At 42.0% G+C, this 13,277-nt stretch overlaps 1 protein-coding gene across 3 annotated transcripts in view; it reads right to left on the reverse strand.

The window, feature by feature from the left end:
• Positions 1 to 297: 297 nt before the first annotated feature.
• SLC25A12 (solute carrier family 25 member 12) overlaps positions 298 to 13,277 on the reverse strand; it is a 185,385-nt gene continuing 172,405 nt past the window's right edge. For all 3 annotated transcript variants that reach the window (XM_057550811.1, XM_007183272.2, XM_057550810.1), the window contains 5 exons: positions 7,191 to 7,331; positions 5,221 to 5,359; positions 2,492 to 2,650; positions 2,288 to 2,378; positions 298 to 983 (listed from right to left, as the gene is read on the reverse strand). In XM_057550811.1, coding sequence (XP_057406794.1) covers positions 788 to 983; positions 2,288 to 2,378; positions 2,492 to 2,650; positions 5,221 to 5,359; positions 7,191 to 7,331 — 726 coding nt within the window. In that variant the 3' untranslated portion in view covers positions 298 to 787. The remainder of the gene's footprint in view (positions 984 to 2,287; positions 2,379 to 2,491; positions 2,651 to 5,220; positions 5,360 to 7,190; positions 7,332 to 13,277) is intronic.

Below are 13,277 nucleotides of genomic sequence, written 5' to 3' on the forward strand. Positions count from 1 at the left end.
AACTAAGCTAGTAATGCTGGAGACATCCCTGTTTCCATATGCACACTGACAGGAGAGGAGCTGTCTAGGAAATGCCTTTTGATTGATGAACAGAGGAGAATCTATACACACGTGAAGTATAAATGGAAACATATCAGCACACACACAAGTCATTAACCTGGTCCTCCGGCATCCGCTGGCATGCATCTGTTCCAAAGGGTCTCTTCTTCAATGGTCTCAGCACTTTGTCTCATTATGCCTCTTATCAGCAAATACCTTTTTATTCCAGAATGGAAAACAAGCTAGGAATTAAATACATCCAATACTGAATGCTTTATTTCCATAAGTCACCAATAAGAGAATGAATTTAATTTTAATACATTTATTTTTGTATGATTCTTAATAAAGCACTTTCAAAACATTCTGTACATCTCAAGCCACTCAGAACTGCATTACATTCTATAAATGTGATTTGTCGGGATGAGGTGCCAAGATGTCTCTGTACAAAGATGTACAATATGTACAGTCACTATAAGTGCAAGCTGTGCAAAGCAGTCTAGGACAGTAATTCATGCCAAGGCTTAGAAAACATTTCAACACATAAAACTAAAGATTCAAACTGCGTTATATTTTTTTTTTTCCTGGGCAAATGATTAGTTTATAAACAAATATATGTATATGTCATATAGAAACAGTAGTTTGACCCCTCAGCTCAGTCAGCACCATGCAGCTGACTGGACGCGTTACGGGGCTGCTCTCCTAGGCCTCTCTCTAGGGCGCCATTTTGCCGCACTCGATGGTTGTCTCATCACTGAGCTGCCGCTACCTTTGGCTGAACCACAGCAACACTAGGAGGTTTAAATTTGGGGAGATAAAGGCCAAACTTGTTTTCGACGCCAGCAAAAGTGGCTGTGGCGAGTCTGTATCCGCCAATGTGGTCGGGATTGGCAGGAGGAAGGTCTGCGATGCGCGACTTAGGTGTTGGTTCTGAGCCAGAGGGTTTGCTGTTGATAGGGAAAGCCAATGGTTAGTGGAATCAAGACTGATAAAGATGGAAAACTACTGAACACTTTCAATCTGACCTACGTGCCTCAAAGAAGAGTGTCTGTCCAATGAGTTCCTTGTCATTTATGCTGCGTTAGTCATTATTTATAGCTACTTTGAAAGCAACACATTCACATATTTGATTAAGAAGAGAAATGGCCTCAATTTCATATACATATATAGATCCACAGAAAAGAGACCAGAAAAAAATACACTCAAATATTACCACTCTGGGAAGTAGGAATAAGGATGATTTCCTCTTTTCTATTTTTCTGTTTTCCCAATTTTTTTACACTAAGCATAAATTAATCATAGAAAATTTACATCTTTTATTTTGACATAATTTTAAAAGCTAACTTTTTAGGTAATCGACTCACAAAGGTTATTACTAAAATTACTTAGAGAGAAATAGATATAATTCTTACTTTTCCAGGATGTAAAAGTATAGAAAAGCCTGGAATTGTGAGATTGTTTTTCTTACTTTCTTTGTGTTAAGTCCCTCTACTTCTTGGTTCAACAGCTAATTCCCTACTTGGCTTCTGAGCGGGAAAGGGGTTCACAGGTTTATGAGGCAAAGACTCAGATACAGAATTTCATCTTCTGCTGAAAAGCTGGTAATTGCTTCCTTTGGGTACAACCTTCGCCAGCAAATTCAAGTGATTCCTCTTGTCCACAGCACAAGCTTCAAGTACTAAGCTTCAAAAGGCCCAATTTCTGGCCTAAATGTCACCAGTGATTTTGTCCATGGGCATAACCTCTCTTTGAACTTTTTTTTTTTTTTGCAGTAAATCAGTTCTAAGAATGTCTATACCTATCTAATAATAAATTATGGTGAATAATGAAATCTTGGGGGTGTGAAAGGGCTTGACTGAGTCTTAGAAAGTTTACAAAAGTGTAACTAATACAAATTTATATTACTTCTGGAGAAAAGGCCATATATAATAAAATCCAAATAAGGAGCTAAATCCATGAAGCTCAGTATCTGCTTACGCTTAGAAGACAATTATTCACATTACATTTTAATTTGCTGCCTCCTTAAACTTTCCCCAAGTAGCTGCTTAATACTTGTACAACATCACCCTGCCAAGGTCTTACTCCTCCAACACGGAAGCTTCTCAAGTCCACTGTCTGTTTTAAATGTGTTGGTCCTGCAGGATCCTCTGTCCTGTCAGTTTCTGTTCCAAAACTGCCTTAGTAGGCTGAACAAAGACCTCTTTGGGGTTTTGGTGCTTTCTTTATAAGGGAGTTGAAAAGCTGCACTTACAGGCCTCCAAAATCAATGTAAAACCACCGCTGGAGAAGTTCATAGGTGACCAAAGTAACACCAAACTGGGGAGAGGATCGAAACACTCGAGCTGAAAGAGAAAGATTGGGGCAGTTAACAGCAGGATGACTATGGCAAAGACAACCAGTGAGTAATGGGAGCAGGACCCCAATGCCAGCCTTTCCACATGGCCCCAGCGCCTACCTGCGGTCCCTTTCCAAAATGCAGAGGGCCCTTCTTCCCGGAGTATCTTCCTGAAACAGTCGATGACACCACTGTAGGTCGTTTGGCCAGCGCGGGCGGCCACCTGCAGTCTTGTCTTGATGACATCAGCAGGGGTCACCAGAGAAGCGGCAGGCACACCTTTCAGGAGAAAGGCACATTTAATTCATCCAAAGTACCTTAACAAAGGATAGACATACTGCTAAAACTAACAATACAATTAGCAGCTTTAACTGGAAGCTTCTTAGATAGATACCTGGGCGCTAATGGAAAAAGGATCTATAAGCCTATTAGCTGCTTCAGTGGGGTCAGGGCAAAGCTCTTTTTTTTTTCTTTCTGAATTAGGAAAATCACTCTATATTGCATGATCCTGAAGAACTGTGAGAGGAAAAAATGCAGCAATATTACTAGGACAATCCCCAAGTGTTCTCCTTTAGGTTTCAATTATTTTACCTCCTTTCTTTTCTTAAATAAGATACAGTATTTTCATGTATAATAGAAAAAATGAGGATAATGCCAATTTAATGAGCTGCTAAATATATCTGATACCAAGCTGTAGTGTCTTTTGCTGATTCCTGTCACCTTACCGTGCAAGGTGAATATCAACACTCATATATCCACTCACCCGTTTGAGGGGCTAACTTGAGAGTTGACTGTGCCCCTTTCAGACATGCTTACATGACAGAAGTCATTACAACTGAAGCAGAGGAGGCCAGGCAAGCAGTTAAGGAACGTAAGGGAACATGATCATCAAAAGGCCTTGTCATCCGTCCCCTGTGCCCCAGCTCCCCGGGGCCATGTTAAGATTCATCAGCAGCAGGACACACGAGATGGATTTCACAACCACACCTTTCACTTATAAAACAAAACAGGGAACAAAGGAGCAACATAATCTTCCTCAGGGGGAAGAAATTCAATTTGGCCTCAATATCACCGAATGGTCACTAGGCAGATGGAGCCGGCGACTCTGGGTTGGTGGGGGGGGGGTTCTGTTAGAGACGATGCAAACATCCCCCCCAGAGCCCTCTACATTGTTCAGACAGAACTAGGTAAACTGCCGCCTTTGGAATGTTCTGAATTCTGAATGTTCTCAGTGCCTGGCAGCAAAGCTTTACAGGTAAAAATTAGAACAATTCATCTCTCATTCTGAAAACTGACATCGAATGTCTGTGGGCAAGAAGCTGGTGCTGACAGTTCCATGAAAATGTTTACTTGGTTCCATCAACCACTGGCAAAACGCCTGTCCATGATTACACTGTTCTTTGCTGCTGCCTGGACAGCAGAGAGAAAAGACTCGGGGGAAGATTTGCTGGCCCTCACTTAAAATGGGGAGGCTTTGGTGAACACCCAAAAGGAACTGGATGAACACTCGGTACCAAGATTGAGCAGGCAGCTTTACTGGCTTTCAAATTATAACTGCAAGTGACTGCCCCAAATAAGGGCTCAAGGCTCCCTGGGAGAGTTTCTTGATCATCACAAGTCATTCCCTATCATCGTGGATGAGAAGAGTAACATGCCCACCCGACACCCCTGGAAGCAAGGGCTCCTGCCACACACCACACTCCAGGGAGTGCTCGGGCTATCCTGCTGTGCTTAGCCAGCAAACCAGAGGAGAAGGTACCCAGTGAGCCACACAGCAGTGCCAGGAGCCAAGCGGTAAGAGCCACCCTAAGCATCTGGGGACAGCCCTGGGTTTGTGTTCATTCACCTTGCCCGTTTCTCTCCCTGACCAGCTGTAACGGGGAGCAAACATGCGCCCTTTCCTTCTTCTGTCACATCTGAGGGCTGGTGCAATAAAGGACGCCTGGTCCTCCCCTTCTATCCCGAGTCAGCTCCCTCACAGCTCAAGAGGAAGGCTGGAGCATGAGATCAGGAGGAAGCGTCTTAGTACCTTCCTGCACTTGTTAGGCTCCTCTTTCAGATGGAATCTCTTCTGTGCTTAATCTGGTATCTTAGACCAGACGAAGATTTTCATTCGTTCCGTTGACATTTACTGAGCTCCTATTAGTACTATGTTGGCCACGCAGGGAAGGCAAGGATGAACAGAATGAAACCCCTGCCCTCAAGGAGCTTCCAGTCCAGTACAGAGGGTAAAACTTATGCAAACAACCATTAATAAAAGACAAAAAGTGTTAAGGGACAGAGAAGAGATGCCAACGGAGTGCAGGGTGGTGTGCTGGGGACGTACGGCTCACTTTGGTCTGATGAGGACGATGGCAGAAGGAACAGGAACAGCTTCCTGAAGCAAACTCAGTTTTGAGCCAAATCATGTTGATTCCAATATACAGAATTAGGAAGTGAGAGCATGCTTAGACCTGTGCATCAGGATGAGGTACAACAAAGCAACTGATTTGATGAAGAATTTTTCCATCTTAATGCTTAGCTTGGCTGCACCCAAGGTTTCAGGGGCAGAGGAGGCTAAGAAACATGTTACTGATGAAAGCCCAATTGAGATGGGCAGAGCTAATTTGGCTCTGAGTTGCTAAGCTGCATTAAGCTGTTTATCCACATTATGCAAATGTAATTAACTCTCATCAGAATTACAGCACACCTCGCAAAGGAGAAAAAGCGATCATATTTAAACTAAGTCAGATACAAACAATAACCTTTCCAGAAATAAAGGGGGAAAGCACATACAGATTCTGTACTTCTTAAAGAGAATGTAGGGGGAGGCGGGGACTCTTTTGGTTTAAAAAAAAAATTGTAGTTACCTGCCATGGCTCCAGCTGCAAGGAGATATATACCTCCCACGTGTCCGTTTTCATCAGCCAGAAGTAGTTTGCAGTGAGCATAAACAGGAAAATAGATTGCAGAGAAGGGAATGTCTCGGAGGAAGCACGCTTTGGCACCCTGTCACACAGTGAGGAAACAGTGCAAAACAGTTGTGTAAACAAGGTGTGAATGCCCACGAGGGATCCAGGGTGACAAGCCTGAGATGTCCCTCAAACAGCATTGGGACTGATGTGGAAGGGAAACGGGAGAACCAGCCGGGCACAGGGAAATAGAGACATGGCTCAAAGTTTGAGAAACACTGGTGGACCCAGGAGTCCTAGAGTTAGTTAACTGGGTAATGATGGTATTCTGACAACTAAGAATTTTCTGGCATTTCCAGTATAGATTCAGATTTTAAGGTTAATAAAAATTCAGTGCTCAAATCTCTAGGCTGCTTGTTCTGTTTGGCTTTGGTGAGTGCCAGGGGGAGGGGGTGTGGGTGGGAACAGACTTAGAAACCCAATATTAATAGCCTGATTTCAAAGCAACCAGCAAAGGCAGCCCCAAAAACTAACAAATTACCAATTCAACCCACCTCAGCTTTGAGTCCCTGAAGTATCAGGTAAGAAGCTATGGACAGGAGAAGTGGAAAAGGAAAGTGACTATTTTAGGGAAGGGGAAAAAGAAACCACCAATCTTCCCTCCTCATTCCCCACGTCCTTAAATAGCAGAGGACGGGGGAAACCCAGACAAAATATTTGAGCAGGAAATTTCCCTGGGAGTAGAAATCCAGCCAGGGACAGCTTGTCTCAGTGACTGAGGTTGCAATGAACACCTTCCTCAACCCCACTATTCTACGCCCCAGGCTTTAGCTAGCCAGGCAAAAACTCCGTCTTTGGTACTTGTGTCCCCAGTGGCTCTGTTTTTAAAAGACAAACTCAAACGTTACAAAAAAAATTCCTGGGACTCTCTGAAAGATGATACAGAGAGAAACAACTTTAATAAAATCAGCTCTCAAAGGGAATTCCAAAAAGGCTGGAAATTGGGGGTGGAGGGGAGGGAATATGTACAAAACTCTCTCAGGATAGGCATCATTGGTTTCCTGGTCTCCTAAGAGCCTTGTAGCTGTGTGATTCTAATCTAGAGAATTTCTAATTTCCGATTTGTAGCTACAGAAGCCAATTTACACACTTCTACTGTGATGGATCTATAAATAAATCAGATGCTGTGGAAACACAGTTGTCTATAAAAGCTAAATTTACGTATGCCCCCTTTATACCAGGCAAAAGAATAGAAAGAAATATTCTTCCTTGTTTAAGAAAAATAATAGCTTCTGCTCCATTACATCTGATCTATAATGATGGGAGTAAGTACACCTGTGGGGAAGGAATCTGTTGACTGGCATTTTGCTAAAGCACAGTATACTCTGGTTTTGTTTTGTTTTGTGTTTTTAAATGGAATTCATTAATGACAAATCCCACCACTTAACTTCTTAAAGACCTGAATCCTACCAAACTCTACTACTGTTTCACTGTGGTCAAATTATTAAGACAAAGAGAAGCTCCTACTGGGAAGATAACAATAGAGATAACTCAGACTCAAAATAAACGTAAGACTATTTTGAAGTCCTAAACCAGCCCAAAAAGAACACCAAAGAAACTTCCCAAACCCACCGTCAAATAAAAGGCTGTGAGCCTGCAGCCAGCGGGTCTGCGGGGCTGGCATCCCTGCTGGCAGCTTCATAAAGGCCTGAAGATGACAACAGGAGAGCGTGTTTGTATATCCCACTGCCTCTAATAGAAGTGTCCTGGTTTTTCCTTTTTGTTTGATTTTCTACTCCAGGGACTACCCTGCTGGACAAGATTGCTTTTCCATTTGGCGGGGGAGAAGTCTGGCTCCACATTTTTTCACATTTCTATTGAGTACATTACAACCTCTCTACTGAGATAACCCAAGGGAATCTACCCACCTTATACAAACCAAAGAGTCCCAGGTCCCGGAGCACATTCAGGGCACTGACCCTGGGTCCTGTGGTGATCTCTCCAGCTACCTGCAGGCGAATCTTGACTATCTCCAGAGGGTTAGTAAAGATGACCTGAGAGCCACCAGCCTGCAGGCAAGAAAGGAGAGATAGAGCAGATTTCCAAATCAGCCCCACCGGAAGTACAGGCAAGAAAAATCCGGAGACGCCTCCACATTGTACCACTTTACGCTTCCCTCTTCATGGGGGAATGAGAGTCCGATGCTTTGGCCTATGCGGGAGGGGCTCACAGGGATGGCCCGAAACTCTGTCTCAAGCTTTGTTTCTATTTGAAATGTCAGGAGTGTTTCCCAGAGCAGTCTTTCCAGGGTTAACCCAGCCATATGTAAAATGGCAAAACTAATAAACTCATTTGGAAAACAAAAGTGAAGCCAGATGTGGCAGCACGAGAGCCAATGAAAGGGAAAGAGATGGTAGAAGATTGATTGGTATCTTTTAGCAAGCTGGAGCTAAAACTCGGATCTACAACAGTTTCTTTCCTCTTCTTAGCAAGCGTTCTCCTTAGCTCAGCCACCTGCTTCTGCCTCACTGGACTGCAGACCAATCAACACAAAGGTGTTTCTGCCCCACAGAGGTGCCTTAAGTCAAAGGGGAAAAGTCTCCTCTGGTTCAAATTCTAAAATGTACTATCCTGAACAAAACTCTGAGACAGATCTACAACTACACCCACACAAAAGAAGATAATTTGGAAGGACAATTGCAGTATCATTTCAAGACCAAACCAGAAACACTGTTCAAAGACAGAGCTGGGAAATGGAACATCTAGTTACCATGAGAACGAGAGGGCAAATCAAAGCCACACTCCACACTCTCTAGCGGTGGGTGACTGACAGAGATATTTGAATTTGGCTAATGAAAGTGTATTTGCACCTGAAATCTGTTAACTAGTGGAGGGTGGGGGGGAAATGTTTAACAAAACTGCTACCAACTCCTTTTTTGGTTTCTGTGAGAAAGAAAAAAAGTGTTTATGTGTATGTGTGTACATATGGATATATAAAAATAAATAAAAATTTAAAAACATAAATATATATACATCTCCATTCATGAAGTGAAAAAAATCTCATTTGCACATCTTCATCTCAAGTGTAGCTGTTTACATTATATAATCAGAACCACATTCGTATAATCATATTACATTATATAATCATAACTTCACTGTAATAGCATGTCACATGTGAAACAGGAAACGGGTACCTCACTGGTGATTCTAACTCCACAGGTATGGGTGGACTACAAACAACACCCATAGAACTCACGAGCAGGGGCTTCCCTGGTGGCGCAGTGGTTAAGAATCCGCCTGCCAATACAGGGGACACGGGTTCAAGCCCTGGTCCAGGAGGATTCCACATGCCGCGGAGCAACTGAGCCCGTGCACCACAACTACTGAGCCTGCGCTCTAGAGCTTGCGAGCCACAACTACTGAGCCCACGTGTCACAACTACTGAAGCCCACGCGCCTAGAGCCCATGCTCCACAACAAGAGAAGCCACCGCAATGAGAAGCCTGTGCACCACAACAAAGAGCAGCCCGCGCTCACCGCAACCAGAGAAAGCCCATGTGCAGCAATGAAAACCCAACGCAGCCAAAAATAAATAAAATAAATTTATAAAAATTAAAACAAAAAGTTATAAAAAAAAAAATACTCACGAGCAACATTCAATGCCACTTCAGTACTCTACCTTCACCCACATTCCCGTTCATTTTTTCTAAAACCCACAGCCCTCCCAGACCCCCTTTTCCAAGGGGGAGCAACAAGTCCCAGCCCATTCTCCTAACTGGCCAGGGGCTATAAACCAACTAAATACTCCTGTTCCAATCCTCATCCCTTATTCCTATCAACATCCACAACTGCCAACACTGACACAAGATTCCTTTCCTCTTTGTGAGACACTTACTGTCTTGGATTCCTCAGGGCCCTAATCCTCTTTTTGTCCACCAAGCACAGAGGGTGCAGCAATTTGCTGTCTCTCTGTGGACTTCCTGCGACTCCCAACTCGACACAATCCAGATCACTGGCACACAGGCCCCTGAATGACGACTGACCCAGTTTTACATGTTGGTTTGCCTGTGTTTCTCTCTCTTTAATCTAGGGCACTGTCGGCAGGAGGAAGTATTTCAATGTTTCAATAGAAGCAAACAATACTTTCAAAAGGATTGCTGGGTGAAAAATTATGTCAAAATGATAATCCAAGTAATTGCTCCCCGTAGCTAGCATTAAAGACCAAACCAATCGAAAAAGTTTACTACTTCCCTGAAATCTCTTGTTTAAATAATTGTTGCAAAGGCTATCTTTGGGAAAATGCGCTTTATGTTCTAAACTAAAGCAGATTAAATTAAAAAAAGAAACAATTTTTATTATAATCCCCCAAATTTGCCACCACCAGATGATGTCAACCCCTGGGCGTGACTCATTAAACATGGACGTTATGTTTAAATAAATACAAAGTTCTTTCATGTTTTTAACCGTTAGTAAATTATAACATCCTGCAGAGCAGGAATACTCCAACTAGCACTCCCCCCAGCCACAGCTCCCTCCTCCTCCTCCCTCTCTCACAGACTCTTTTGGAAATAACTGCCAGTTTACTGAGGTTTGTATTTCTTTAACAATTCTTCAAATTTCTTTCTACGGGTACATGTAATAGGCTTTCAATTAAAACAGTACAACTAAAAGAAGGAAACACAAACACATTAACCATTGCATGCTTTGAAGATCTGTTACCCAGCACATTTACTAAGTCCCAGCAATGCACTGGAAACAACCACAAAACTAAACATATATATATATATGAAATATGACAAATAAGTGTGTAAACAATGAAACAATGACAGTATGATCAAGGCACACACTGTGAGTTTATTTCACACCTATGCATGTACTCTACTATGATTGAAGGAGAAAATTTCTACCAATTTCATAGTCTGTATATGCTTTTAAAATTAATAATCATTTTTAAGAACTTTATGATAGGGGCTTCCCTGGTGGCGCAGCGGTTGAGAATCTGCCTGCCAATGCAGGGGACATGGGTTCGAGCCCTGGTCTGGGAAGATCCCACATGCCACGGAGCAACTAGGCCTGTGAGCCACAACTACTGAGCCTGAGCATCTGGAGCCTGTGCTCCACAATGAGAGAGGCTGCGATAGTGAGAGGCCCGTGCACCACGATGAAGAGTGGCCCCCGCTTGCCACAACTAGAGAAAGCCCTTACACAGAAACGAAGACCCAACACAGCCAAAAATAAAAATAAATAAAATAAAATAAAAATGGTACTAGAAATTAATAGGCATTAAAAAAAAAAAAGGAACTTTATGATAGACCTAGGAATATGTAGACAAATACTATTCCAGATGAAATGGAACAAGACCCCGTGGGGCACTCCTAGGTACAAATCCTTTCTGGGTCCCCTGTTTCTAGTTTGTAGGAAATAGGCTTCATTCAGCCTCCTTGACCTTCCCTTAGTTCCAAAGGGCAGATTCAAACAGTTGCTTTTCAGGGAAGGGAGGGAACACAGAAACAAAGCAGGAGCAGTCAAGAAACAATAGTGCAGCCATGGGGCAGGGTCCTGGTGCCTCCTCAAGGAATATACATAACAAAATACCTTTGAGTTCTTCTGCAGGAACTAAGGTCCCTACCCAGGTGGAGGACGGTAACTTCAGGTTGAGCACAGGATTCCTGGAACACCGCCTGGTTACCTCACCACCAAACAATCAGAAGAAAGGTACACAGTGGAAGATGAGGAAGACTCTGACCCCCTCCCCAAATGATTCTCCCTTTAAAAACTTTCATGGTTGAGCAGAATCTTTGAAGTTGGCTTTTGGACAGGAGTCCGCCTTCTGCCCAGACTGCCGGCCTCCTAAAGCAACCTTTCCTTTTCCAACCAACACTTGCCTCTCAAGTACTGGCTTTCAAGAGGCGAGCAGCTGAATCTGAATTCAGTAACAGAAACACTGAGTAATAAAGACTGCTATCCAATTTGTCTAAAACTTTGGATATTTTATAACACTTGAAGGAAAACATACAAGGCAAATACAGACTGTCCTTTTTTAAACGCTGAGGTTAACCACTCTCATACATATTAAACTGGGAACAGGGGGCAGGGGGAATAAGATCTGCAATTAATTCAATCACTCTGGTAAGGAATGTAGTGACAAAGAACGAGGATTATGATGTTATCACATCCTTAACTTTTTCCCCTCTGAGAAACAAACACACCAGGAAAATATCATTTCTCCTCTATATTAAGATGCTACTGATTGTAAGTGATATCATGAATTTAATAACAGCTTTCCACAGGGAAAAAACTAAATATAATCACTGAATATACAGAATTTCAGAAATGTTAAATTGTGAAATAAAAATATAGTAACTTTTCAATAAAAATCAGGCAATAAGATTAGGTAATAAAATCATGCCAAGTGTCATAAACAGAACATAAAGTATTAGGTACCCATTGATTACAAATATATCAAAATTTACCTAAGTTTATCAAAACCAGAATAGCTTAGAGATGAAAACATTGGTTGCTCCCCTGGAAGGAGAAATAAATAGCTAGGAGAAAGAATTTGCAAAGCATATGCTATTATATCTTTTGAATTCTGAATCATATGAATGTATTAACTATTCAAAAACAAAAAACAACCCCCCCACGAGCACCACAAATAAGAAACAGAACTGGCCTTAGAAACAATGGCTCTTTTTACAGAGTAGGTCCTCTTTCACACATTCTTCCCCATGGTAAACTTGGTAATTCATACACTTTAAATGAATTTTTAAAAACTAGTTAGCACTAGTTATCTGTGGATCCAAAACTTTTAAAAGGCTTATCAACATACACATATATGAACATCAAAAAAAATCTAACCAATTAAAGCTAGTGATCTGAAATAACAGACACCAAGATAAATAAAATTTCAGGTTAAAGCATGATGATACGCAACTATGACATAAATATATATGGACGTTTAATGTGTGTGCATATGTATGTGTGTTCACATAAGTATGCAAGCATAAAGTTGAGACCACACTGGTTCCTGGGGATGGGAGTTGGAGAAACTGTTTCCAAACAGCTCTTTACAGAGATGTGCAAGCTCAGCTTGCCAAGGAAGACATGGCTTAGGGAGCTGGCTAGCTACCAACTGTGGCTCCCAGGATTAGTAAATGCACCAACTAACAAGTGGACCTCTTGCTGCACCTATACGGGCATGGGTATGGGTGTGTGTGTGTGCCCATGTGCACATATAGGCCAAAGACAGAAGAGTAGAAAGATTCCAGGTTTGGAAGGCTGTTGACCTATATGGTCGTTAACTTTGTAACCTTAGATAGGTCATAAGCTTTCCAATCCTTGGTTTTCTAATATGACAACAGAGATTCCAACAACCTCACGGAGTTCTTGTGCACTAACCTAAGGTGAGAGCCCTACGCAGATTGAAAGCAAGATACCAAGGGAAGGGATTTGTTCTCCAGGAGGTATGTTCATACAGGGCTATGAAAACACCTGCAGCATAATGGGGTTACATCAGTCCTCTGGTGAGCAATAAATACATTTTGAGTTTTATGACTTATCCATTCAGAAGTATCTACTCCCTGAAAGAGGTAATGTGATCAGTCAGGTAAGTGCTCTGGCTAAGTTTAACAACATAAAAACCAGAGAGATGATTAGAAAATACATGTAGGTCAGTCCCTTTAGACTTTTAAACTTTCTGCTTTGTTGACTCAGAAAGACATTAAATTTTTTCCCACTTAGGTTTATGAATGTGTCTAAGAAACTCCACATCATCTTTTTCTTTTATAAAACCGACACAGAGACTATTAAGATAATTAATAGGCAAGTCACAGCCTGGGAAAAATATTCATAACACATACACCTGACAAAGGACTGTATCCATGATTTATAAAGAACTCCTACAAATCAATAACAAAATATGAATAACCTAATAAAAATAGGCAGAAGACTGGAACAGATACTTCACTGAAAAAGATGTAAAAAGCCAATAAACACATGAAAGGATGCTCAATATCT

Source organism: Balaenoptera acutorostrata, chromosome 8 (genome assembly GCF_949987535.1).
Source record: "Balaenoptera acutorostrata chromosome 8, mBalAcu1.1, whole genome shotgun sequence".
Classification (NCBI taxonomy): domain Eukaryota; kingdom Metazoa; phylum Chordata; class Mammalia; order Artiodactyla; family Balaenopteridae; genus Balaenoptera; species Balaenoptera acutorostrata.